General features: G+C 52.3%; 1 protein-coding gene across 3 annotated transcripts; it reads left to right on the top strand.

Moving 5' to 3' along the window:
• The first annotated feature begins 787 nt into the window (after positions 1 to 787).
• Positions 788 to 21,493, top strand: LOC132671917 (phospholipase A2 group V). Of its 3 annotated transcripts, none has more exons than XM_081796451.1 (5): positions 788 to 1,188; positions 15,436 to 15,485; positions 16,713 to 16,857; positions 20,155 to 20,261; positions 20,959 to 21,493. In XM_081796451.1, exons 1-5 carry the CDS (start codon positions 1,139 to 1,141, stop codon positions 21,081 to 21,083), a joined length of 477 nt encoding a protein of 158 aa, XP_081652577.1. In that variant the 5' UTR covers positions 788 to 1,138; the 3' UTR covers positions 21,084 to 21,493. The 3 variants fall into 3 exon arrangements, with proteins under 3 accessions (XP_081652577.1, XP_078308418.1, XP_078308419.1); XM_078452292.2 differs by lacking the exon at positions 788 to 1,188 and adding an exon at positions 11,733 to 12,180; XM_078452293.2 differs by lacking the exon at positions 788 to 1,188 and adding an exon at positions 13,749 to 14,186.
• The last annotated feature ends 1,603 nt before the right edge of the window (positions 21,494 to 23,096 follow it).

The following is a 23,096-nucleotide window of genomic DNA, read 5'->3' as shown; positions in this document are numbered from 1 at the left end:
TTGTGTCAGGGACTAGAGCAGTCAAGCTGGGAGTTGCCAGTCTGAACGAACAGAGACCTTCTAGGCTCGCGGGAGCCTCTGGTTGGTTAGCTGTGACCTTGGCCACCTTCCTGGGCCCCCTGTCTGAGTAGCACTTTTCCCCATGGAGTTGATGTCCGTATAAATGGGGGAAATCACGGGCTGCGCTCAGCACAGTGCCTGGCACACAGTAAGCACCCCGTAAGCGTTAACACCACCGCTGTGACTGCAGTGGCTGCTTTTACTGTCATTCCCCGGCCCCCACTGGCCAGGGCAGGGTGTCCCTGTCCACACCGCTGCTCTGGGCTTGTCCATCCCTACACTCCCGCCCTGCTTTTGGTGGCCTGCTCGTTCCTGTGCTGTCTCCAGCATTAAACTCCGAGCAAGGAGTCCCCTGCCCACGTTCGTCTCTGAACCTGGCGGCCGGCACAGAGTAGGAACTCGGGAGATTATTTTGAAGTGCCAACACCACCGCATTTCTGGCCACCAGTCCCCTCTCTGAGAGCTCACTTCCAGTACGTTTGCTCTCCCGGTGGCTCTAGCACCTTCCACTCTACCCTGCTCCCCCCACCCCCATCTGTGTTCCTGGACATCCCATCCCCCGGCTCTGTGTTCGTGCCCCTGTCTCAGCCAAGACCGAGGACCCCAGATGATCCGATAGCCACGTTAGTTAGCAGACTGTCAGATCCCTAAGAGAGTTCTGAGCTCAGGGCCGAGGTGGAGGCAATTCCTCCAGGCTGGGGGTGGGGTGTGTGTGTGGGATTAGCAAAGGCCCTGTCAAGCCGGGTAAGGCTGCGACCTGGATCATTCCGGACTCTAAGCCACCCCCGCTGGAATTCTCTGGGTGACCGCCCAGGCCCCTCGGGTAGGACCGCCAGCCTCAGGCTCCGGGTTTTTGCTGGACTTCCTGCATCTGTGGAGGCAGTTGGGGGTGAGCAGGGGAATGTCCCGCTGGGTGCAGGTGCGAGTTTCTCTCAACACCCCCAGGCCTGTCTTCACTTGCTCCCACTCATGCCTTTAAGATTCTGGAGAGGAAGAGTCCAAGAGAAGAGTTGAAGAGTCAGCCTGTGGGCCTCAATGTTGTGGCTGGGGGCAGGGAGCCAGCAGAGCCGGGAGCCCGATGAGAGCAGGCCCGGCCGCAGGAGCAGGAGCGGAGGCCGGGCCGGGAAGGTCAGTGACAGGCGTGAGGCTGCCTATCCTGGGAGGGGCAGGCCAGGTAGTGGGAGAGACGGGAGAAGGTGGGGTCTGGAGAGCCCGGGGGCAGGGTGGCGGGGGAGGGGGGGGGGGTCTCTGGGGAGTATGGGCCAGGCACAGGCCCTGCTGGAGGAGTCTCCCTGGGGCTCTGGAGTCCCTTTCCCTTAAGGTGGCAAACCTGGTGAGCCGTGCGGTTCTTAAGGAGGCAAGGCCGCGCCTGTAGGTGTTTCAGGAGGGGGCGGGGAGAGGCTGGCTCTTGTCTCGCGGGGTCCAAGAGTGAATCTCGCAGACAACAGAGAATAAGCAAAGTGATAGAGTTTATTGAGACAAAGTATAAACCTCTCAAGAGGGAGACGGGTCCTGACGGGGTAGCCGCCAAGGACTTTTGTCCCTGACTTTTTATTGGGATCTTATCAGAAAGTTCGTGAGACTCCCTTCATGGCACCTAGCCCAGGCAGGTCTGGAACATGTTTATCTTTTCCCCACCCCCCCCAAACCCCTCCACTTCTTCAGCCTCCCCCTCACAGCTGTGTCCTGACTCCCCGAGGGTCCCTTATCTCTCCCTGCATAATGTTAACCCTTTCCCCAATCAAAGGGGGCCGAAGGTGACCCTGGAAAGTGGTCCCTGAAAATGGAGGCAAAGCCAGGCACGGGTATGAAGAGGACTCTGTGTTTATGTCCGTCTGAGGCTTTGCCTGAATTTCTTTTTTAACTTAGACCACAAGAAAATGTTCCTCTTTGGGAAAAAGAATCATCAACGGTTCCTTAACCTTTTCTGAGCATCCGCCGTATGTGGACACTTTGGTCCCCACGGGAGGAAAAACAGAGCTGGGAAGGTGCCATCCAGGCCCTTACAGGGAGACCTCTCTGGCCTCTTCCTCGGTCCCTCCGTAGCCCTCCTTGCCCCCCCCCCCCCCCCCCCCCGTGCCTGGCCCCCTCTCTCTGGAAGGCAGCTGACCTGTGGGCTGGATTTCTGTAGCCTTGGGAGGTCAGACCTGTCAGGTTCAACTCAGGGCTTTCCTGCCTAGCAGCTGTGTGATTTTTCTTTCCCTTCGGGCCTCGGTGTCCTAATCCGCAAGTGGCCTATGATGGCAGTGCCCACCTCGTAGGATCGCTTTAAGGGTGAAATGGGATAAGCCGCATGAAGAGCTTAGCGGGGTAACTGCACTTGGTAAGCCTTGGCCATTTGTATCAGTCATTCCGCAAACTTCCTTCTCGCAGACCCAGCCTGTGCCAGTGTGCTATACGTGCTGCAAGTGTAGATGTGAATAATGCATCCTCACGGACTCCCGGTCTACTTCGTTCATTCATCCAAGGGTTCACTTGAGTCAATAGATGTGTATTAAACCCTATGCTGGGCACCGGGCATGGCAAAATAAAAGACACAGTCCCTGTCCCCAAGCTGCTCGCAGTCTTGAGGGGGAGACACTGAGATAGAATCTGATTGTCCAGTGATGAGTGAGCACACAGGGGTTCTGGGGACAGAGGGGGGAACCTATCGGTCCGAGTGGGGTGGTGGGTTCACAAGAAGGCTTTTTGGCAAAGGAAGACTTAATTTCCTTATTGTTTCTCCAACTCACAGCCATGCTTCTACCCCAGGACCTTTGTATATGTTCTCCTTTCTGTCTGCGATGCTCCTCTCCAGGATGTCCCCGTGGCCTACTCCCTCACCTCCTCCATCGCTTTGCTCCAATGTCACCTCTGCAGGGGGGGCCTTTCCTGGCCATGCTGTTTGTTTGTCTTATTATTATAATTTTTAATGCTTATTTATTTTTGAGACAGAGAGATAGAGCATGACCGGGGGAGGGGCAGAGAGAGAGAGAGAGAAAGAGAGAGAGAGAGAGGAAGAGAGACACAGAATCGGAAGCAGGCTCCAGGCTCCAAGCTGTCAGCACAGAGCCTGACATGGGACTCGAACTCACGGACTGTGAGATCATGACCTGAGTGGAAGTTGGGCGCTTAACCGACTGAGCCACCCAGGCGCCCCCCTGGCCACCCTCACCATCAAGCTCCCTCTCCCATACACACACACAGCACTCCCAGCCCCCTTCCCCGCTTTATTGTCCTCTGGAGTGTTTATCACCACCTGCCAAACTGTATATTCTGTGCGGTATATTCGGCGAACAAAAAGCGTTCTTTCCAGGAATGCACTGGGGAGCAGGGGGGATAGATAAGGCAAGGCTGGAAAGGGTGGTGGTGGGGCCAGATCATGAAGGGCCACAGGTCTATGGGGGGAGACAGGCACCTGTGACTCTGGCAGCAGGTGATACGTGCTGACCTAGAGGTTAAGCAGATTGAACCAGGAGCAGAGGAGGAAGCCAGCAACTCTGGCTGTGCAAGGAGGGCACGCTTCCTCTTAGGCCCGGGGAAGGAGTTCAAATGTTATTCGAGGGTTATGGGCATTCCAAAGGCCTGTTCTCATCTTCCCCCATCCTAACAGACAGGCGCTGGATTCTCAACTCTGGGGTGCAGAGGACGATGGGCTAAGCTTTGCACTTGTTTCCTGTAGTGCCCAGCTGGAGCTCTGCCCACAGGAATTTCTCCAGCAATAGCTGCTGGGTTGGACTGGGATTGGTGAGAAGTAGAAGCGCCTGGAACCGTGAGTGTCGGGACCATGAGCCTAGAGCCTTGGGCGCCATGTTGGATCTTCCCAATCAGAGCCTGCTCTAGGGTTTCTCCAAAAAAAAAAAAAAGAAGTGAACTTACACCGTGGAAAAACAAGCAGGTTTTCGCAATGCAAAAAAACAAAAAAGACAGTGAGAAACAGAGACAGAAGGGAAGGCTAGCTCAAAGTATGTTTCTTGAGAATGAACAGTTTGATTGGTTTTTCAAAGATAAAACAAAGCAGGCATTCGCTCCCAGGTGAGTGTTTGAATCTGCATTTCCAGCAAAGGTTTTTGGTGGAAGACAGATGAGTCTTACTGAAGAGTAGCTGTTACACGTGCAGGAACAGACTGAGCCCACGATAAGACGACCTGTGTGTCCCTTTATTTCATTTATTTTTATTTTTTTCAATTTTATGACTTTTTAGAAGTTATTTTTAAACACTTATTTGTTTAAATTCAAGTTAGTTAACATACCTTCATTTTAGTTTTACTTAAGTAATCTCACCATCCCACGTGGGGCTTGAACTCACGACCCCGAGATCAAGAGTCGCACGCTCTTGCGACTGAGCCAGCCGGGCACCCCCCGTGTATATCAGTAGAGCAGGCTGCTGACTTCTAGAATAGCTGAGATCTGGTGAGGCTGGCTACTCCCTTAAGTCTTGGCTCATTCACATCCTCCCCACCCCCAATTATTCTTTATTCCACAGATAAATATCAAACACCAAATATGTATTAGGCTATGTGTTAGCTGCTGAAAATATGGGGAACAAGACTGATGAGTTTCCTGGCCTGTAGTGGAAGGGGCAGGAGACAGAAGTCCTAAACAAGTCAAGAAATACATGAAAGAGAGTCCAAAATGACGGTGTCACCGAGGGGAAAAGCAATGATAGGAGCTTAAGTGGAGGAGGACGAACTAGCCTAGGGAGGTGGTCAGGGAAGGCTTCCCGGAAGAGGTGGCATTTGTGCTGAGACCTGGAGCTAATGCTAATGAGAAGTATTAGTATTCTAGGCCGGGGAAGCAGCAAGTCCCAAAGCCCTAGGTAGCAAAGCTTGGCATGCTTTTAATGTGAACGTGACAGCACGCACTGTCGCAGAATGTCAGAGCGGCGGGTACCCTGGAGCCCATCCAGTCAACACCCCACTCAACTGATGTTGCTTTTTGCCACAGCCCTGAACACAACAGTGGAGTGAGTCAAGGTTGGGGGTGGGGAGACCCACGAGGCAGAGGGCATGGAATATTTGACAGCTCTCCCCATGTCGTAGAATGCTGAAGGGCTCCTGGCTTTTCTCTGCGTGGTTTTGGTTTTTTTTGTTTTTTTTGTTTTTTTTTGCAATTTTGCTAAATTGTCATTTTTTTTTTTTTACCCTTTTACAGGCTAGAACTTCCACTCCAAAATTGACTTAAGCTCACTTCATGTGCTGTTGACAGGTCCCTCGTGTTCCTTTTCCAGAGAGGTTGAGGGGGGAGTGGGGCATGCCCTACCTCTTCAGTCCCCACCTTCTGCACTATATTTGTTCCTAAAATGCAGTAAATAAAAAGTGCGTCCGGGGACAGGAAGCTCGCCTCCCTCAAGACTGCTCATTCTATTCCTGGGACACTTGGGCTGCTAGAAAAGACATCCTGGGCTTGAACCCAAATCTGCCTCCGTGGGGCCTCCTCGTCTGGTCCTGCCTCCACAATCGGGAGCCACACGGGACAAGTAGGGTGCTTTTCACCCTCGGCAGCCCTTCAGAAATTTGGAGACAGAGACTGGGTGCCCCCAGCCCCCTTCCAAACACCAGTCAGCCCCTGATCCCTCCATCAGACAGGCATCCTGTGACCCAGACACCCCCTAGTCTTCCAGAAAGGCTCTCAGAATGGGGGTCAGGACCAGACAGACCCCTCCCGATGAGTCTGGCCAGGAGCCCTTCTCGTGGGCATCACGCTCCTGCCATCACCGCCAAGACGGACGCTGCCTCTGTGATCTGAGTGATAGCGGGCTTGGGGTCACAGGTCCTTGCGGGTTTCTGTTCGGGGGGATGTGGGGGTAGGACTTCTTCATCTCTTATTGGTGACCTACTCCGCTGTGTCTCTTCATCCAGCCCCTCCACCATTCCTCCGCGCCTGCTAAACACGTAGAGAAAGTTCCTTTTCTGAGAAATGACGCGGGAGGCCCGCCCCACTCTCCTGGGAAAAATTGCAAACATTTGCTGAGCCCCTACCATGTGGCAACTCAATTCTGAACGTCTGCCACGGATCAGCCTAGAACAGAGAGACGAGGCAGGTAACATGGTTGTCCCCATTACTGAGGTTGGTAAACCGAGGCACAGAGCAGCTGAGAAACTCACCTAAGGTCACACGGCTAACAAGCGGTGGGTCCAGAATGTGGGCACGTGCCGCAGTCAGTGACATGCTTTTTTCTGCACAGCAACTGGCAGATGTTAAAAATCAGGGCTTTTCTCCCCGCCCTCCCCCCCCCCCCCCCCGGAGAGCCGGTGATTACATATTTACTCGAATCCCGCTGCCTAATGCCCTCAGACACCTCATCTCTTTGTAGTTCCCCGAACGAGCCATCGTGACACATGCCTGTGAGCCCTACATAGGCTGTTCCTTCCCCTCGGGATGCCCTTCCTCGCATCCTAGCCTGGTGAACTCTGATCCATTCCCCTGTTTCTTCCCCGATTTTTTTATTGTGGTAAAATACACACAACCTAAAATTTACCACCTTAACCGCATTAAATGTATAGTTCATCGGTGTGAAATACGTTTATAATGTTGTGGAACCACCACTATCATCCGTCTCCAGAACTCTTCTCATCTTGTAAAACTGAGAGTCTGTTCCCACTAAACGCTAACTCCCTATCCTCCCTCCTCTCCCCTGGCAACTCCCAATCCAACTGGCTGTTTCTATGACTATGACTACTCTTAAGTGTGTCCTACAAGTGGGATCGCACGTGTTTGTGCGCTTGTGACTGGCTTATGTCACTTTGCGTAACGTCCTCAAGGTTCAACCCTGTTGTAGCGTTTTGCAGAATTTCTTTCCTTTTTAAGGCCGAATAGTATTCCACTGAATGTATAGCCTGCATTTGCTTTATCCGTTCGCCTATTGGTAGATCCTTGAGTTGCTCCCATGTTCAGGCTATTGCGAATAATGCTGTTATCAACATGGGTGTGCAGGGACCTCTTTGGGGCCCTGTTTCAATCCTTTTGGGCACATACCCAAAGGTGGGATTGCTGGGTCATATGGTAATTCTACATTGAATTTTTTTAAAGTTTATGTATTTATTTTGAGAGAGAGAGGAGAGCAAGTGAGCGAGCATGGGAGGGGCAGAGAGAGAGAGGGAGAAAGAGAGTATGTGCACAGGAGGGGCAGAGAGAGGGAGAGAGAGAATCCCATTGTCAGAGCGCGGAGCCTGATGCAGGGCTTGAATTCATGAACCATGACCTCATGATTTGAGCCGAAATCAAGAGTCGGTCGCTTAAGCGACTGAGCCACCCAGGCACCCCCACGACTTGGAATGTTTTAAGGAACTGCCATAGTGTCTTCCACAGCAACTGTACCATTTTACGTTCCCACTGACAGTGCACGAGGGTTCCGATTTCTCCAACCTACTTTAAAAGATTCAGTACAGGTGACTTTTCTCCTAGGAAGCCCTCAGTGATCTCCATGTCCTGGGATCAGTGCCCCCAGTACTGAGCAACAACCAGGTGCTTTGCTTTGAGCTCAGCACTCAAAACACAAGTTTATACTAGAGATGATCTCTGCTCTTAAGGCTGTCACTGTCCCATTACTGAGGGGCGGGCTGAGAGGGTAGGACTCAAGCCCAGTTCTATCACAGGCCACTAGAGAGCCCTCCAGGCAGGGAGTAGCAGTGTGACAGGTGGGGATGGGACAGTAAGGAATGACGGAGACCAGGGCAAAGCTAAACACGTGTCCAGTTGATGGGGTCTGGCCATTGTGGGTGTGTGGGGATCCAGAGCCAAGATTGCCAGGACTTTTTTTTTTTTAAATTTTTTTTTAACATTTATTTTTGAGAGACAGACTGAGACAAAGTGAGAGTGGGGGAGAGGCAGAGAGAGAGGGAGACACAGCATCAGAAGCAGGCTCCAGGCTCTGAGCTGTCAGCACCGAGCCCGATGTGGGGCTTGAACCCACAGACCGTGAGATCATGACCTGAGTCGAAGTCGGACGCTTAACTGACTGAGCCACCCAGGCGCCCCAGGATTGCCAGGACTTTTAAAGAGAAGCTGGAAATCTGGATTTCTGTCCGAGATCTCTTAACACTTACAAATTAGCAACTAATTCTAACGTTTTGAAAGGCCATGTAGCACTTCCTAGCACTGCCTGTAGCCCTGGGCTGGAAGTTTATAACCACAGACTGGGTTCCTCCCATCAAGCAATTATCAGGAATTATGAGCTCTATATCTCAAGCTTTTACTTCTCCACCTTGTTTATAAGGAAATCACGTGACACCGGTCAGATGTCCTGTGAAAATCATGACCATTAAGTCTTTATTGGGGGGTCTACCCCTTTGTGTAGCGGCAAGAACGTGGACTGGGGTGATCGGCCAGGCTTTAGATTTTTGGGTCAGGCTTTTGTAAGCGACCTAACATCTGCCCCCCAGTTTCCTTCCTTACAGAATGGGGTCCTAATGCCCCATGAGATATTGTGGGGATTCAAGATCCCGAATGCTGAACCTGTCTTCTGCTCGTGGCACGGTGGATGTCCGCTGAGGATTGAGTTCCTCTCTCATTCTTTCCTTTCATTTCATTTTATTTTATTTTATTTTATTTTATTTTATTTTATCCTCTTCTCTTCTCTTCTATTTAGAGAGAGAGGGCACAAGTGAGCAAAGGGCAGAGAGAGAGAGAGAGTGGGGCTTGTGCTCACCAATGCAGGGCTCAAACTCATGAACTGTGAGATCATAAGCTGAGCCAAGGTGAGATGCTTCATGACCAAGCCACCCAGGCACCCCCTCCTCCCTTCCTGAGTGATCAGCCTCGAAACCCCCTCCTTCCGATTGGAAGTGCCGAAGTAGGCAACGTGTGTGATGAGTTCTGCAACACTCCAGAGACAGGCAGCCCTCCTATGGAAGGCGCAATCAGGTATGACTCCCTGGAGGAGGAGGAGGACTCAGTGTGGACCGTCTGCCAGTGAGCTCCGGGCCATCCTGCTCTATATGCCAGCCTCCTGGGAGGCAGCAAGCCCTCTGATGAGGCCGAGGGCGTCTCGGCAGCTCTGGTCTCAGGATGAGACCGTGTCCAAGGGTCTCTGGCTGCCCTCAGTGGGGCTTCAGCCCTGGGACGAGTCCGCACAAGATCGACAGAGCAGGTGCCAGAGAACAGGCATGTTTATGAGATGTTTAATTTATCCCACAGGTATTTATTTTCTTTTTTCTTTTTTTTTTTTCTGTAATTTATTGTCAAGTTAGCTAACATACAGTGCATGCAGTGTGCTCTTGACTTCGGGAGTAGATTCCCGCGATTCATCCCTTACATACAACACCCAGTGCTCATCCCAGCAGGTGCCCTCCTCAATGTCCACGACCCATTTCCCCCTCCCTCTAGACCCCCATCTACCCTCAGTTTGTTCTCTGTATTTAACCGTGTCTTATGGTTTGCCTCCCTCCCTCTCTGTTTGTAACTATTTTTTCCCTTTCCCCTCCCTCATGGTCTTCCGTTAAGTTTCTCAAGTTCCAGTCTCCGACTGACTTATTTTACTCAGCATAATACCCTCCAGTTCCATCCACGTTGCTGCAAATGGAAACGTCTTTTTCATTGCTGAGCAGTATTCCATTGTGTATATAAACCACATCTTCTTTATCCATTTATCAGTTGATGGACATTCGGGCCTCTTGCATACTTTGGCCATTGTTGATGGCACCGCTATAAACATCGGGGTGCATGTGCCCCTATCCCACAGATAATTCTTGAGGACCTACCAGGCGTCAGATGTTGCTCGAGGTGCTGGGGTCAGAAATGAATCAGAGAAGGATCCTGCCCTCAAGAGTCTTCCACTCGACAGGGAGTGGAAATGGTTGGGACGGAGACATCCGGATTTGAACCCAGTTCTGTCTGACTCGAAGCTCAGATCCTTCCAGCTGACGTTGTGCTTTCTCCTCATCCCCATACTTAATCGTTTGTTCAGGGAGTGTCACTGGGTCACAGCTAGAGCCAGACACTGCTCGGCTGGGCTAGCTCCTGGACATCTGCGGAGAAATAAGACCTAAATCCCTGAACATGGATGAGCTCACCCCAGGAGAGGTGCAGACAGAGCGGAGCAGACTCCGAGGGCAGATCCCTTGAAAACACCTGCATTTGGGGGGCTGAGCAGCAGAGGGCAGATGGCTGAGAGTGGCCCTCTTAAGGCCAGAGAGAGGGAGGGCTGGGGGGTGAAGCCCAAGCTTGGGCAACACCAGGCTTTGGGGGGATCCCTGGGAGCCGGCTCAGGGACACAGCAGAGGGTTCAGGCAGCAAAGCGTTCAGACAGAAGTGGGTGTTGAACCGGTGGAGGCTTCTCAGTCCAGAAATTTGGCTTTTTAAAAAAAATATTGATTTTTGAGACAGAGAGAGAGAAAGACAGAGCACGAGCAGGGGTGGGGCAGAGAGAGAGGGAGACACAGAATCCAAAGCAGGCTCCAGGCTCCGAGCTGTCAGCACAGAGCCCGACACGGGGCTCGAACCCGCGAACCAGAGATCATGACCTGAGCCGAAGTCAGAGGCTCAACCTACTGAGCCACCAGGCGCCCCTGGAAGTCTGGCTTTTAGAATGGAAAACAAAACTGGAGAGACAGGTCTGCAGAGGCAAGGGATGTTTTCCTCTCTCTTGCTTCATTGTGTTTGGTTTGGGATGGTGAGGCCCGGGAGTGTCGGTAGGAGGAGGAGGGAACAGGGGAGCTGTCACCCCCTGACATACTGGCCCGTATTTATTTGATGCCTTTGCTATCTGTTCCCTCAAGCCGAAGGGAAGCTTGTGGGGGCTGGGCCTCGGTCTTGTTCACCGTGACCCCCCCACCCCCCCGCCCAGGGCCTTGCACGTGGCAGATGGTCAGTAAGCACTTTCTTGCATTGAACTGGATTCATAGGGTTCCGCGGGGTGCCCAGCGGTTAGGTCTCGGGAAGACAAGGGCCCTGAGGCCTGGAAGGAGGGGCTTCTCTCTGACGCAGCCGTGAGCGGAGGAAGAAGATCAAAGAAGGCAAGAGCGACGAGACAAAGGAACTCACACTCACGTCTTCTCAGAAAAGTGTGTGCACATGGGTCAGGGACCGGGCGGGGGCACGGATTAACAGAAGTGAACAGAGCATAGTAACAGCTACCCATGTTCGTCCAGAACACTCTAGAAGGCTACTCATCATTTGCTTACCAGCATTATTTGGCCACTGCTCTGTTATAAATGCATCCATTCACTTTGTCATCCTAACAAGGACACTGAGGCAGGCCAATTACAGTTGGCCCGAAGCAGCTGTGGCTCGTAGTGGGGAAGCCAGGATTTGAACCCAGGACTTGAAGTTGCTCTAGAGTCTGTGATGCCAACCCGTGAGCCGCACACCTCCCTACCCGGCCTTGTTTTATGTAGCTGGTTCGCCACGAGCCTCTGGGGCGGCAGGGCGGCATTATTCTCATAGTTCACAGCAACAAACAGAGAGGTGTGGTGACCTGGCTGGAGCCACACAGCTACTGAGCGGCCGAGCGGGGACGCCAGCTTGCCCGTCTCTAACTGCAAGCCTGGAGGGTTCTCCTTCCCAGGGAGAAAGAATGTGGGAATCCCGTGCCAGTCGGAGTCAGGTGCCAACAGGGAGGTGCCAGCTGGGCTCGAGGGACATTTTCCAGCATCTCCAGAGTGTGGCTTTCACGGGCTCCTGGGTCTCCTCGGCTCAGGAACAGGGTGAGGGTTGGCAAGTCAGCAACAACAAGAAGAGGACGAGGGCAGAGTCTGGGAGGGGTGCCTCCTGGCTGCCACGGCCGTCCCTGAGTTGAGGCCCAGCGAGACGGGATGAAATGTGAACAGGGGCCGTGGGCTGGAGGACTCCATACAGACGCAGCGTGGAGGGCGGAGGGGAGGCTGCCCCGGGAGGGGGATTCCAGCCTCCCCGCCCCCCGTGGAGAAGCCTGGACCGTGGGCGGCCCAAGCCAGACCCTCTCCAGCGTCTCTCCTGAAAGCCACCGAGGCACTGTGAACCCTTCAGGAAATAGCTGCTTCTGAACAGAGACGGACCAAGCCCCCGGGGGTCATGAGGGGAGAGGCAGGCCCTTCTAGGTGAGCCATCAGGTCCCAGAGCCGCCCGGTCAGGAGCGTGGGAGGCTGGCAGAGAGGCCTTTAAAACCCGCAGGCCCAGCCCCTGCCCCTGCTGCAGGCCTGACACAGAGAGAAGGTCTCCCTGGTGAGGAATCTCATTCTGAGGGCTGCCTCGCTTGGGGTGGGGTGGGCAGGGCGTAGGGAGGGAGAGGGGCTGCGAGAGGAGGCCCCTGATCCCCCGGTGCCTCCCCCACAGACCCGGGGGAGGTCTCTCACGTGCCTGCTGTGCCATGGGGCTTGGTGCTGTCTGTCCTTTCTAGTTTGAGACCCGACTGGGGGGTCCGGGAGAATGGTGGCGGGGGGGGGGGGCTGCTGCGTGTGGACTTGAGGGTCCGTCCCTCCGGTGACCCGGCCACTCCTCGGCCCCCACATTTTCATGCCGCCGTTAGGCTGTCTGTTTCCACTTCCTCCACTTCTCATGACCTCAGCTACCACTTTCCTCCTAAATTATCTTGTGGCTGTGCTCATTTTCCTCTGTGGTCGCTGGATGGAAATAGCCGAGCCCACATCCTTCTCCTGGGGGGCGGCTCTGGGCTCCACCGATGGGCCACTTTCCCGGCCCCTGGGGCAGCTATTTCGAAGCTTCTGCCGCCTCTTTGTTGTATTCTTTCAGGCCCCTTTCCATGGGGTCTCGTGCTGTTCCGTGGCACCAACAGCCCTGGGCCCAGCTGCTCTAAAATGTGCCTGGGATTTTGATCTGATTCAGGTATATGGTGAGGCCGACAGATCAAGAGCTGGTTGCCATTTAAAAGCTAGTCTGGGGGCACCTGGGTGGCTCAGTCTGTTGAATGACTTTGATTTTGGCGCAGGTCATGATCCCAGGGGCGTGGGATCGAGCCTCACGTAGGGCTCTGAGCCGAGCGTGGAGTCTGCTTAAGATTCTCTCTCTCCCCCTTCTGTCCCTCTCCCTTACTTGTGCTCTTTCTCCCCCCCCCTCAAAAAAAAAAAAAAGTCTGTTATTTACAGTTTCTGAGAGCAGGAGACACACCACACCATGCGGGGCCACGTGGGGAAGCATCAGGGTTGATCAGGAGGCAGAAGAAATGAGAGAAAGCTCAGCCCAGAGCCTTTCTTGTGTTTTCCACGGGAAAGGCAAAGGAGGGCAGGGTAAACGCTGTGAGATTGGCCAGCCCGAATGGTTTCAGCAGACTCTGGGCTGCAGGGGTGCAGGGTTGGTCCCTAGCTATCTGCTTCTGGCCCTGGGGTGAAAAAGAGCAGAGGAAACGCTGGCTGGGAGCGGGAGAGTTAGACGGAGAGGTTGGGGTGTGAGTTTCAGACTGGCTGGTTTGCCTATGACAGCCATGCTCAAGAGGAGTTTTATGTTACCTCTAGGAATTAGCTGGTCCTGGGAGGGGCTGTCCGTTCCCAGCCCAGCAAGGTCCCCAGGACTTCAAACATCATCCAGTATGGAAAAGGAACACAGGGAAGGGTACAGAGTTGCTGCTTGGAGGCAGCGAAGCAGAGTAGATTCCTGGGCTGGAGTACTGGGCACATCCCCTTCCAGAGCCTCGGTTTCCCCACCTGTAAAACCAACAGCTGCTATCCCCTCGTCCAACAAATGACTGCTGATGGGACAGACATTGAGCCTGTAGGTTTCACAATAGCCACCTGCCGGGGAGCTCACCAGGCTTTTAAAGAGCAGCGGACAGAACCTGGCACACTGTGGGTGCCTGTGCGCGGAGACTGGCACCTTTCTCCTGTTGTGGCTCTGGGAAGCAGCTGAGGAAGACTGGTGTGGAAACGTAGAGTCCAGGGCCATTTTCCTTGACTGGTCAGAGCCCTCAGGGTGGAGGTCATGGGTGGACAGAACCCTCAGGAATGTTCTTGGAACTCAGAGGAGTTACCAGACAAAGGATAGCATGGAGAGGCCAGCCCAGTAGCCAGGAGCCCTGGGGAGCCACAGCTTGTGTGTACGGAACCAGGCCTTGACAGGTGTCAGGGGCTCGGGGCAGAGGACTGCACAAGGGACCACTGAGCTCAGGGGTCAGAGGCACCGAAGGGGAAGTCCTGACGGACCACAGGCCAGCTGAACAGCTGTGGATAAACAAGGACTTTGGGATCCGGAGTAGGAAGGGAAACAGCCAGCCGCCGGTAAGAAACCTTTGAGGCCAAGTTAGAATCAGGCACTGGCCCAAGACACATGGAATTTCCTCTGCCTTCTGGGTGTGACTTTTTGGGACTCAAGGCCAGTGATTCATGTGTTTGCCGGAGACAGGCGTGGGGAGGGAAGCTGGGGCCTCCAGCTCCATGGCTCAAAGTGGAGCTTGTCCCTCTAGGAAGGGAGGCTGTGCGATGCCGTGAGAGGTGCACAGGCGTGGGTTTGAGCCCTTCTTCCACTTCCTACCACCTGTGTGACTTCTGGCAAGTTCCATGAGCTCCCCGAGCCTCGATTTCTCCACTGGCAAAATGGAAACAGTGATACCTACCCTTCGGAGCTCTCACGGGTACCCAGGGTCCACTTATTCTTGAGGTAGGCACAGTGCCTGAGGTCCGTGGAAAGGTCTTCAGTTTAATTCTTTTAGAATCAGGAGGAAAAGAAACACTGGATATAATAATAACGAATATACAATCACGCATCCAGCCTGGATTGTATTTGCTTCCATACCAACGTAGTTGGAAAATATAACTTAAAAGAATTTTTTTTTTTTTTTGGAGGAAGGGCCCCATGAAGGCAAAAGTGCGGGGGACTCACAAAGCCATCACGAGGCCCTGAAAGCTGGCCCATGCTTCCTCCCTGAGCACTCACTCGGGGCCACACATTATTCTCAGTGTTGGGAAAGAGGGCAAAGCCGCCCCGCTTCTGCCCTCAGACACCAGCAGGGAAGACATCCTTGAACACCGGCAACCAAGCACCATGAGGGGACTTAACACCATCCGCTCCCCTCCGTCTCCCACCCCTGCATCATCACTGCCCTTGTCCAGGTTTTGGGTTTTTTTTTTTCTCCCTGCCCGGTCCTTGTGTCCTTCACCAAGGGCCATGTCCAGCCTGTGTCAATTCCTGCCCCTTCCTCGTGCCACCAAATCTCCATTTAAGAAATCTGCCGCCTATTTCTTCGGTTGCTTTTAGCCATTTTCTGCAGAGGGGGCAATTGCATTGGGGCATTTGTGGTGGGAAAGCCCTTTCCTGCCTCCTTTGGGGCCACACCCCACAAATGCTCTTCTGCCCCCAGGAGCCTCTGGGATCAACTCCTTGAGGTCTTTGTCTCTTTTCCGGCTGAGGCGGCCCCGTGTGCTGCCCAACAGGAGAGGTGGGGCCTGGTGGGGACCGAGGGGGGAGGTCTGAATGCATCGTGGGGGCATCTCCTGAGACGTGTGCCATTGCATGTGTTTTCTTTTCCAGAACCCCAGAGATGAAAGGCCTTCTCACACTGGCTTGGTTCCTGGCTTGTAGTAAGTGCTGGCCCCATGACCTCTGAACCTGTGACCTTCCACCCTTAGGAATAATAGGGTAGTGGAGAGGAGGCCAGTCTTTGAGGTCATAGAGACTCGAGTTTGAACATCAGCTCTGCACTTACTGTATACTCGTCTGCAAGAGCCTTTTCCTCTCCAAGCCTCTGTTTCTTCCTCTGTGACATGGGATGATATTCAGCCGACTGGTGGGGGCTACTGTAGCATGATTCTAGGTGGTGATGCGTAAAGGTTGTGCTATGTGGACAATACGTGGCTTGCAAATGTGGGAGGCGTATTTTTTTTTTTAACGTTGGTCCAAAACAAAAGAAAATAAAGCCCAAATGAAAACAAGACCCTTATATAACAACTCCATCCCGTGGTTTCTGGGTCATTCTCTGCTGACGCCGGCCTGGGTTTTATGCACGCCCCACCTGCTGTCCCCTCCCAGCTGGAGGTGACCGCACAGCACAGGGGAGTCCCATAACCATGTCCACAGCCCCTGCCAGGCTGTCCTAATCTTTGACATCTTGCCAGATCCCTGGAGACCGAGGGAGGGCGGGAGGCCTAAAGCAGAGAGGGGAGGCCTCTGGTTCACTGTGAAACCCGAACCTTTCCCTCCAAACTACTGTTTCCCAATCCATAAGGCGAGGGAGCTGGCTTCAATGATCTCGGAGGATCCCACCCTGCTCTAAGGTTCTGTGCCTTACGTTCCAAATGGTGTTCTTTGCGGGGAGGGAGGTGTGCATCGGCAGGAGACACGGGAAGCACCTGTCTTCCCGCTTCGTACAGATACCATATTAATTACACCAGATATCTCTTAGTCACTCACTGTGTGTCTGCCACTGTGCTCATAACTTACATCCTTTCTCTCATTTGAATCCTCAGGATGACTCCAAAAGGTAGGCGTTTGCTTTAGTGTCCCCCTCCCCCCCGCAAATTTGCACACATGGAAGCTGAGGCTCGGAGAGATTAAGTGACACACTCAACATCACGCTGCGAGTGGCAGAGGCAGGATTGGAACTCACGTTTCCCATTCTCCAAGTCCAGACTTTTAGCTCTAGTACTTGACCTCCCCTTTCCTGTTCCTGTCTCACTAACAGGGAGAAGGAGAAGGAGATGCCTGGGTCCCCCCCAGTCCTAGGGCAGGACAAGGGGCGGGAGTCTGCAGGGCGAGCGGGCCTGGGGCAAGCGTGATGTGTTCACCTGGGGCTGGGGGCTGCCTTCCAGGTGTGCCTGCTGTGCCAGGGGGCTTGCTGGACCTCAAGTCCATGATTGAGAAGGTGACCGGAAAGAACGCCCTTACGAACTACGGCTTCTACGGCTGTTACTGTGGTTGGGGCGGTCGGGGGACCCCCAAGGATGGCACCGATTGGTGAGCTGGTTCTCATAATTCTCCTCTACACTTAAGCTCTACACCCCAAGTATCTCACTTAATTCCACGTCAGTTCTGGAAGATGAGTATTGAAGCACCATTTTGTTTTTCTTTTTTAACTTTAATGATTACATTTTTTAAATGATCTATTTATTTTTTAATTTACATCCAGGTTAGTTAGCATACAGTGCAATGATGATTTCAGGAGTAGATTCCTAATGTCCCTTACCCACTTAGCCCATCCCCCCTCCCTCAACCCCTCCAGTAACCCTCTGTTTGTTCTATTTAAGAGTCTCTTATGTTTTGTCCCCTCCCTGTTTTTATATTATTTTTGTTTCCCTTCCCTTATGTTCATCCGTTTTGTCTCTTAAAGTCCTCATATGAGTGAAGTCATATGATTTTTGTTTCTCTGACTGACTAATTTCGCTTAGCATAATACCCTCCATTTTCATCCACGTAGTTGCAAATGGCAAGATTTCATTCTTTTTGATTGCCGAGTGATACTCCATTGTATATATATCCCACATCTTCTTTATCCATTCATCCATTGATGGACGTTTGGGCTCCTTCCATACTTTGGCTATTGTTGATAGTGCTGCTATAAACATGGGGGTGCATGTGTCCCTTCGAAACAGCACACCTGCATCCTGTGGATAAATGCCTAGTAGTGCAATTGCTGGGTCGCTAGGTAGCTCTATTTTTAATTTTTTGAGGAACCTCCATACTGTCTTCCAGAGCAGCTGCACCAGTTTGCATTCCCACCAGCAGTTGAAACACCATTTTATAGGTGAGAAAGCTCCGTCTCAGAGAGGTTAACGGACTTGCTCGAGATACATCTAGTAATGTGTCACACATCTTGGAGACCTAGTCAGTTGGTCTATTGCTACATAACGTATCACCCTAAAATGTAGTGGCTTAAAGTGACCATGACGATTTATTTTGCTAAGAATCTGCCATTTGGGCTGGGCTTGGCAGGATGGCTTGTCTCAGCTCCACCCGGCCTCAGCTTGGGCAGCTCAGATGAGGCAGGACGATCCAGTTTCTGGATGGCTCCCTCCCATGGCTGGCATGCTATGGCTGGCTGCTGGCTGGGAGCTCAGCTGAGGCTGTGGGCCGGGGGCCTCCGCTCCTCTCACTTAGGCCTCTCCAAGGCTGTTTGGACTTCCCCACACAGCACAGTGACTGTTGGGTTCCAAGAGTGAGTGTCCCAAGACTGCAAGACAATAGGGTCTAGCCTCAGAAATTCTGTGGTATCAGTTGGTGGAGGCAATCTCAAAGACTCTCAGAGGGAGGAGAACTGGATTCCACTTCTCGATTGGGAAGTGTCAAAGTTCTAGAACTTTGAACGTGAGATAGAGAGATTGTTCTTTGGAAAATTCCAAGACACTTGGACCTGGATCATGGAAGGAGGCCATGAGGCAAATGGATGGCAGATGGTTGGAGCCAAGTTTCCCACTGCTGGAGGGGGAGTTCCCTCCCTGTGGTGACAGATTAGAGGTGGAGATGTCAGGACAAACTCCTGTTTGGCTTAATACAGATGCAGGTGGTTCCGCACAGAAATATGTACTGATGTGTGTACAAACGTGGGTTAATGTAGACATGTATTTTTTGCTCTGTCAGCTGGGAGGACCCAAAAGAAACATCCCACTAGCAATAGGCAACTTTTTAAAAAAGTTTATTTATTTTGAGAGAGACAAAGAGTGCAGGAAATCAGAGAGAAAGGTAGAGAATCCCAAGCAGGCTCCATGCTGTCAGCACAGAGCCCGATGTGGGGCTTGAACTCACGAACCGTGAGATCATGACCTGAGCCAAAACCAAGAGTTGGATGCTTAATTGACTGAGCCACCCAGGCGCCCCAATAAGCAAATTCCTATGCCCAGACTTGGTCTCTAATACCATTCTTAAAAAAAAAAAAAAAAAAAAAAAAAGAACTGGGGCGCCTGGGTGGTTCCATCGGTTAAGCGTCCAACTTCGGCTCAGGTCATGATCTCGAAGTTCGTGAGTTTGAGCCCCATGTCGGGCTCTGTGCTGACAGCTCAGGGCCTGGAGCCTGTTTTAGATTCTGTGTCTCTCTCTCTCTCTGTCCCTCCCCCTCTTGTGCTCTGTCTCTCAAAAATAAATGTAAAAAAAAAATTAAAAAAAAAACAACAAGACTCCTTGGAGACATGGCTGATTGTAAGACAAGGGCAGGAAATATACAGGATGAGCCTGGAGTCTCGTGTAAGGGCGAAAGTTAAGGAAGTGTTTAAAGAGAGCTACCTCCCACAATGCTAGGGATATATGTCAGGGAGCACAGGAGCTGACGGAAAGGACTCCCAACGGCCAAAGCTGGAATAATTAGACCATAGCCCCAGTCTTATCATAAGAACATCAGACAAATCCCATACAGGGGCATCCTACAAAACACCTGCCCAGTATGCCTCAAAACTGTCAAGGTCACCAAAAGCAAGGGAAGTGTGAGAAGCTGTCCCAGCCAAGAGGAGCCTAAGGACACGTGACAATGAAATGTAATGTGGGCATTAGGTAAATAGGCAGGAATGGAAATAGGACGTTAGGTAAATTAGGTAAAAAGTAAGGAAATCTAAATAAACGATGGAGTTTTTACAATTGATGAATCGATAAGGATGTATTATGATTTAGCGAATTAGCCTTTGAGTCAACGACGTCCATACTGGTTTGTTAACCGTAACAAGTGTATTGTACTAATAATATAAGATGTTAATGATAGGGGACGTTGGATGTGGGGCAAAAGGGAACACTGTACGACCTTCTCTATTTTTCCGTAAGTCAATTTTAAAAAACCGCAATCCGCCACACCCAACACACCAGAAGTTTATTGTTTGCTCATGTAAGAGTTCCATGTGAATCACATGTTACTTCCGGGACCCCCGGCTCCTTCCATCTTGTGGCTCTGCCTTCCCCTGTGGCCTCAGAGTCCTCTGCGGGGTCATCTCCATCCAGCTGAGAGATGGGAGAGAGAGAGAGAAAGAGGAGGACAGTGTGGGAGAGTTTCACGGGTAGGCCGGGAAGTGGTGTCCATGGCTTCTGCCCACGATCCCCTGGCCGGAATCTAACTGTGTGGCCACACCTACTTGCAGGGGAGGCTGGGAGATGTAGTCTCACCGTGAGCCTTGGAGGAAAAAGTGGGCCAGTGAACCGCTAGCCGGTGGCAGGCAGTCCCAGAGGAAGAGCAGAGAAGTACTCGGCCTCATCCCTAGATTCTTTCTTTGCCAGACCACACCCACCCAGCAGTGCTGTGCTCCGTCCGCTCGGGTTCTAGGTCCCTTGCATTGACAGGTGCTGCTGGGTGCATGATCACTGCTACGGGCGGCTGGAGGAGAAAGGCTGCCACATCCGGACACAGTCATACAAATACAGATTTGCACGGGGACTGGTCACCTGCGGTAAGGCTGGGGCTTCCCCTTTAGGCCACTGACAGAGCCTGGGTCTTTTCTGGCTCTGCGTTCAGCTGCCCCTAGAGGCCAGCCAGCCTGTAGCTTGGAGGGCGGAGCTGGGGACAAGAAGGGTAGGATTGCTGCAGTGAGGACCTCTGGGTAAGGGCTGAAACATCTCAGACTGAGCATTCACTAGGTGCCGAATGCTTTGCATGCTTCCTTTTTCTTGCGCCCCAAATGCCTTTTGGAGTGCGTTCAGTCTTCAGTCCCATTTTACACGTGAGGAAACTGAAACTCAAAAGGCTTGCCAGGGCACGCAGCTGGAGTTGGGATTCAAGCTCAGGTCCATCTGAGTTCAAAGCTAAGTCTGAGGGTGGTGTCTCCTCCAGAGCAGGGGCTGCCTCCACCGTCAGAATGGGAACTCTTAAGGGGAGAGACCGTGTCTCTACCGTCAGACTGGGAGCTCCCAGAGGGCAGGGGCTGTGTCTCCCTGGGCTGAAACCTCACCCTAGGCATCAGCTATGCCTCTTCCATCAGATCACACGTTCCCCAGTGTAGACGCTGTGCCTCCCTCATCAGACTGAGAGCTTGCTGGGGCAGGAAGCAGACTGGGGGGGCAGCTCAGGCTGGAAGCAAGCCCAGGAGGCAGCGTAGGTAGGGCCCACGTCTTCCCTTCCTCATTCTGCGTTTGGCGTCCTGTTTGCAGAGCTCGGGCCCCTCTGCCAAGTGCAGCTCTGTGCCTGTGACCAGAAGCTCGTCTACTGCCTGAAGAGGAATCTGAGGAGCTATAATCCTCGTTACCGATACTTTCCCAACATCCTCTGCTTCTAGTGGCCCTCAGTGAGCTCCTTGCTCCCTTCTCCTCCCACACGGAGCTCACCGACTCCCCTGGGTTCCCGAGAGAGGCTCGCAGTCCTGGACCTCCTTCTCTCTCCATGGTCCACGGGGCTTGGTGGAGCCCCACGGCCACACTCCACACTCCAGAGAGTCCCAGGAGAATGACTCTGGTCCCAGGACCCCGCAAGGTCCACTTGTGAGGTGGGCTCGCCCCAAGCTCCAGGCCGGCTGTCTTCCCGCTTGCCCTGAAGACAGCGCCCCTTCTCCAGGAAGATACATTTACTTTGCAGTTTCTGTAGTCGGACTATGACTACCACCCTCTAGAGAATTTTTACTCAAGGTAGAAGCAAAATTGACCCCCTAATTCTGCCATAGAGATGTTTGAAAACATTATTCTTTACAAAGATTTTTTAATGTTTGTTTATTTGGGGGGGTCGGGAGAGAGAGAGAGAGAATGAGCGGGAGACGGGGAGAGAGAGAAAAAGAGGGAGACACAGAATCCAAAGCAGGCTCCAGGCTCCGAGCTCTCAGCACAAAGCCCAACGCGGGGCTCGAACTCACAAACCACGAGATCATGACCTAAGCCAAAGTCGGATGCTTAACCAACTGAGCCACGCAGGCACCCCTAAATAAAATTTATTCTTAAGACAAATTAAACCACATGGGCATTTTCCTCTGCCCTGGAAACTCTCTGCCGCTGGGACACTCAACTCAAAGTTCACCACAGACTCTCAGGAACAGAAGGTTTTCTGGGATAAGATCCAAGCCTTTTTTGGGGTTCATCTCGTTAAACCTTGGGGTTCCTCCCTGGCCAAGCACTGGGTGTCTGTTTTCCTTGAGGAGGTGGGGAAAAGATAACTGGCGATCATGCCAGGCCAGAGAGGGCCACATGCAAATCGCAGCATTGGCTTCTCCAGCTGTGTGGTCTCAGGCTTGTTACCGAACCTCTCTGATTTCTAGCTTCTCTTAAAAAAACAAAACAACAACAACAACAACAACAACCAAAACAACTATCACATTTCTTGCGACGTAAAGTGGGAATCCCAAGGCCACTTTGAGCCTCAGCGGGAATGCTGAGGTTCTGGGATTTCACAGAGCAGGGCATTTAAAAAAATAGAGTTCAGCGGAAGGGCTTATTTTTACCAAGTGAGGATTCTAAAAAACCCACCTCATCTATCGGTTCATAAAAGGAAGGGCATCTGATACCGAGACTGCAGGAAGACAGGACACATTCCAAAGCAAAGGACAGTCCTTTCCAAGAAAGGACTTTTGGCTTCCTTATGCGGACAAACCCCAAAATAACCGCATGATATAATGGGATCTGTATTTTAAAAGCTCCAGTGCTGAACATTTTCAAGACAAAATTTAATTTTATGAGATGACTCTGAATGTCCCAGTGTCTTAGAGACATTTGACACGGACCCGGGTCTGTAGTTGACAGCGTTATACAGAATGGGGCTCAAATGACCAATTTACTCATCAGACTTTTTGATCGAAACTGTTTCCCAAATCCAATTTTAAATGGGTGTGTAGGATATTTGGAACTTTGCTTTAATGCCGTTTCTCTCCAACTGCGGTATCCTGGATGACGGAGAAGGGACCCCAGCCCCAGCTTCTCCCGTCTCCCATCAGGGTCAGGTGACAGGAAGGACTTGTCTTGCCACTAAGTTGTGCAAGACGGGCTGTGCACAGGCTGTTATCACTGGGCATCCTTGCTCAGAGTACCGGCTTCAGACAGGCGAGGCAGGCATTTGTGGACAAGGGCTGCTGTGAGGTTATGAAAGCAGCACCACGGGCTGAGATGGGCTTGAGCTGGAAGGGCCCCTCGGGGCGAGGGGGGGACTTTTATTTATCTACCAGGAAATGGAGGTCCAGAGAGGTTAGGAGACTTTCCCAAAGTCACACAGCACATCAACAGCAGAACTTAGAGTTAGACCTCAGATCCTGGTTCTAAACCCTGGGCTCTGATCACTATCCGGCCATCTTCAGCTCCAGCCCAGAGAGAGA

Source organism: Panthera onca, chromosome C1, assembly GCF_046562875.1.
Source record: "Panthera onca isolate mPanOnc1 chromosome C1, mPanOnc1 haplotype 2, whole genome shotgun sequence".
In the NCBI taxonomy this organism is placed as follows: Eukaryota; Metazoa; Chordata; class Mammalia; order Carnivora; family Felidae; genus Panthera; species Panthera onca.
Note: the sequence above shows the minus strand (reverse complement) of the source record. Positions and strands in the feature narration are given on the sequence as shown.

What these genes read in the sequence shown, in the direction of transcription:
- LOC132671917 (XM_081796451.1), top strand. Translation starts at nt 1,139, where the DNA reads ATGAGAGCAGGCCCGGCCGCAGGAGCAGGAGCGGAGGCCGGGCCGGGA. An exon ending in GGCTTGGTTCCTGGCTTGTA is followed by an intron (nt 15,486 to 16,712) that starts GTAAGTGCTGGC and finishes GCTGCCTTCCAG; the next exon opens with GTGTGCCTGCTGTGCCAGGG. An exon ending in ACGGGGACTGGTCACCTGCG is followed by an intron (nt 20,262 to 20,958) that starts GTAAGGCTGGGG and finishes TCCTGTTTGCAG; the next exon opens with AGCTCGGGCCCCTCTGCCAA.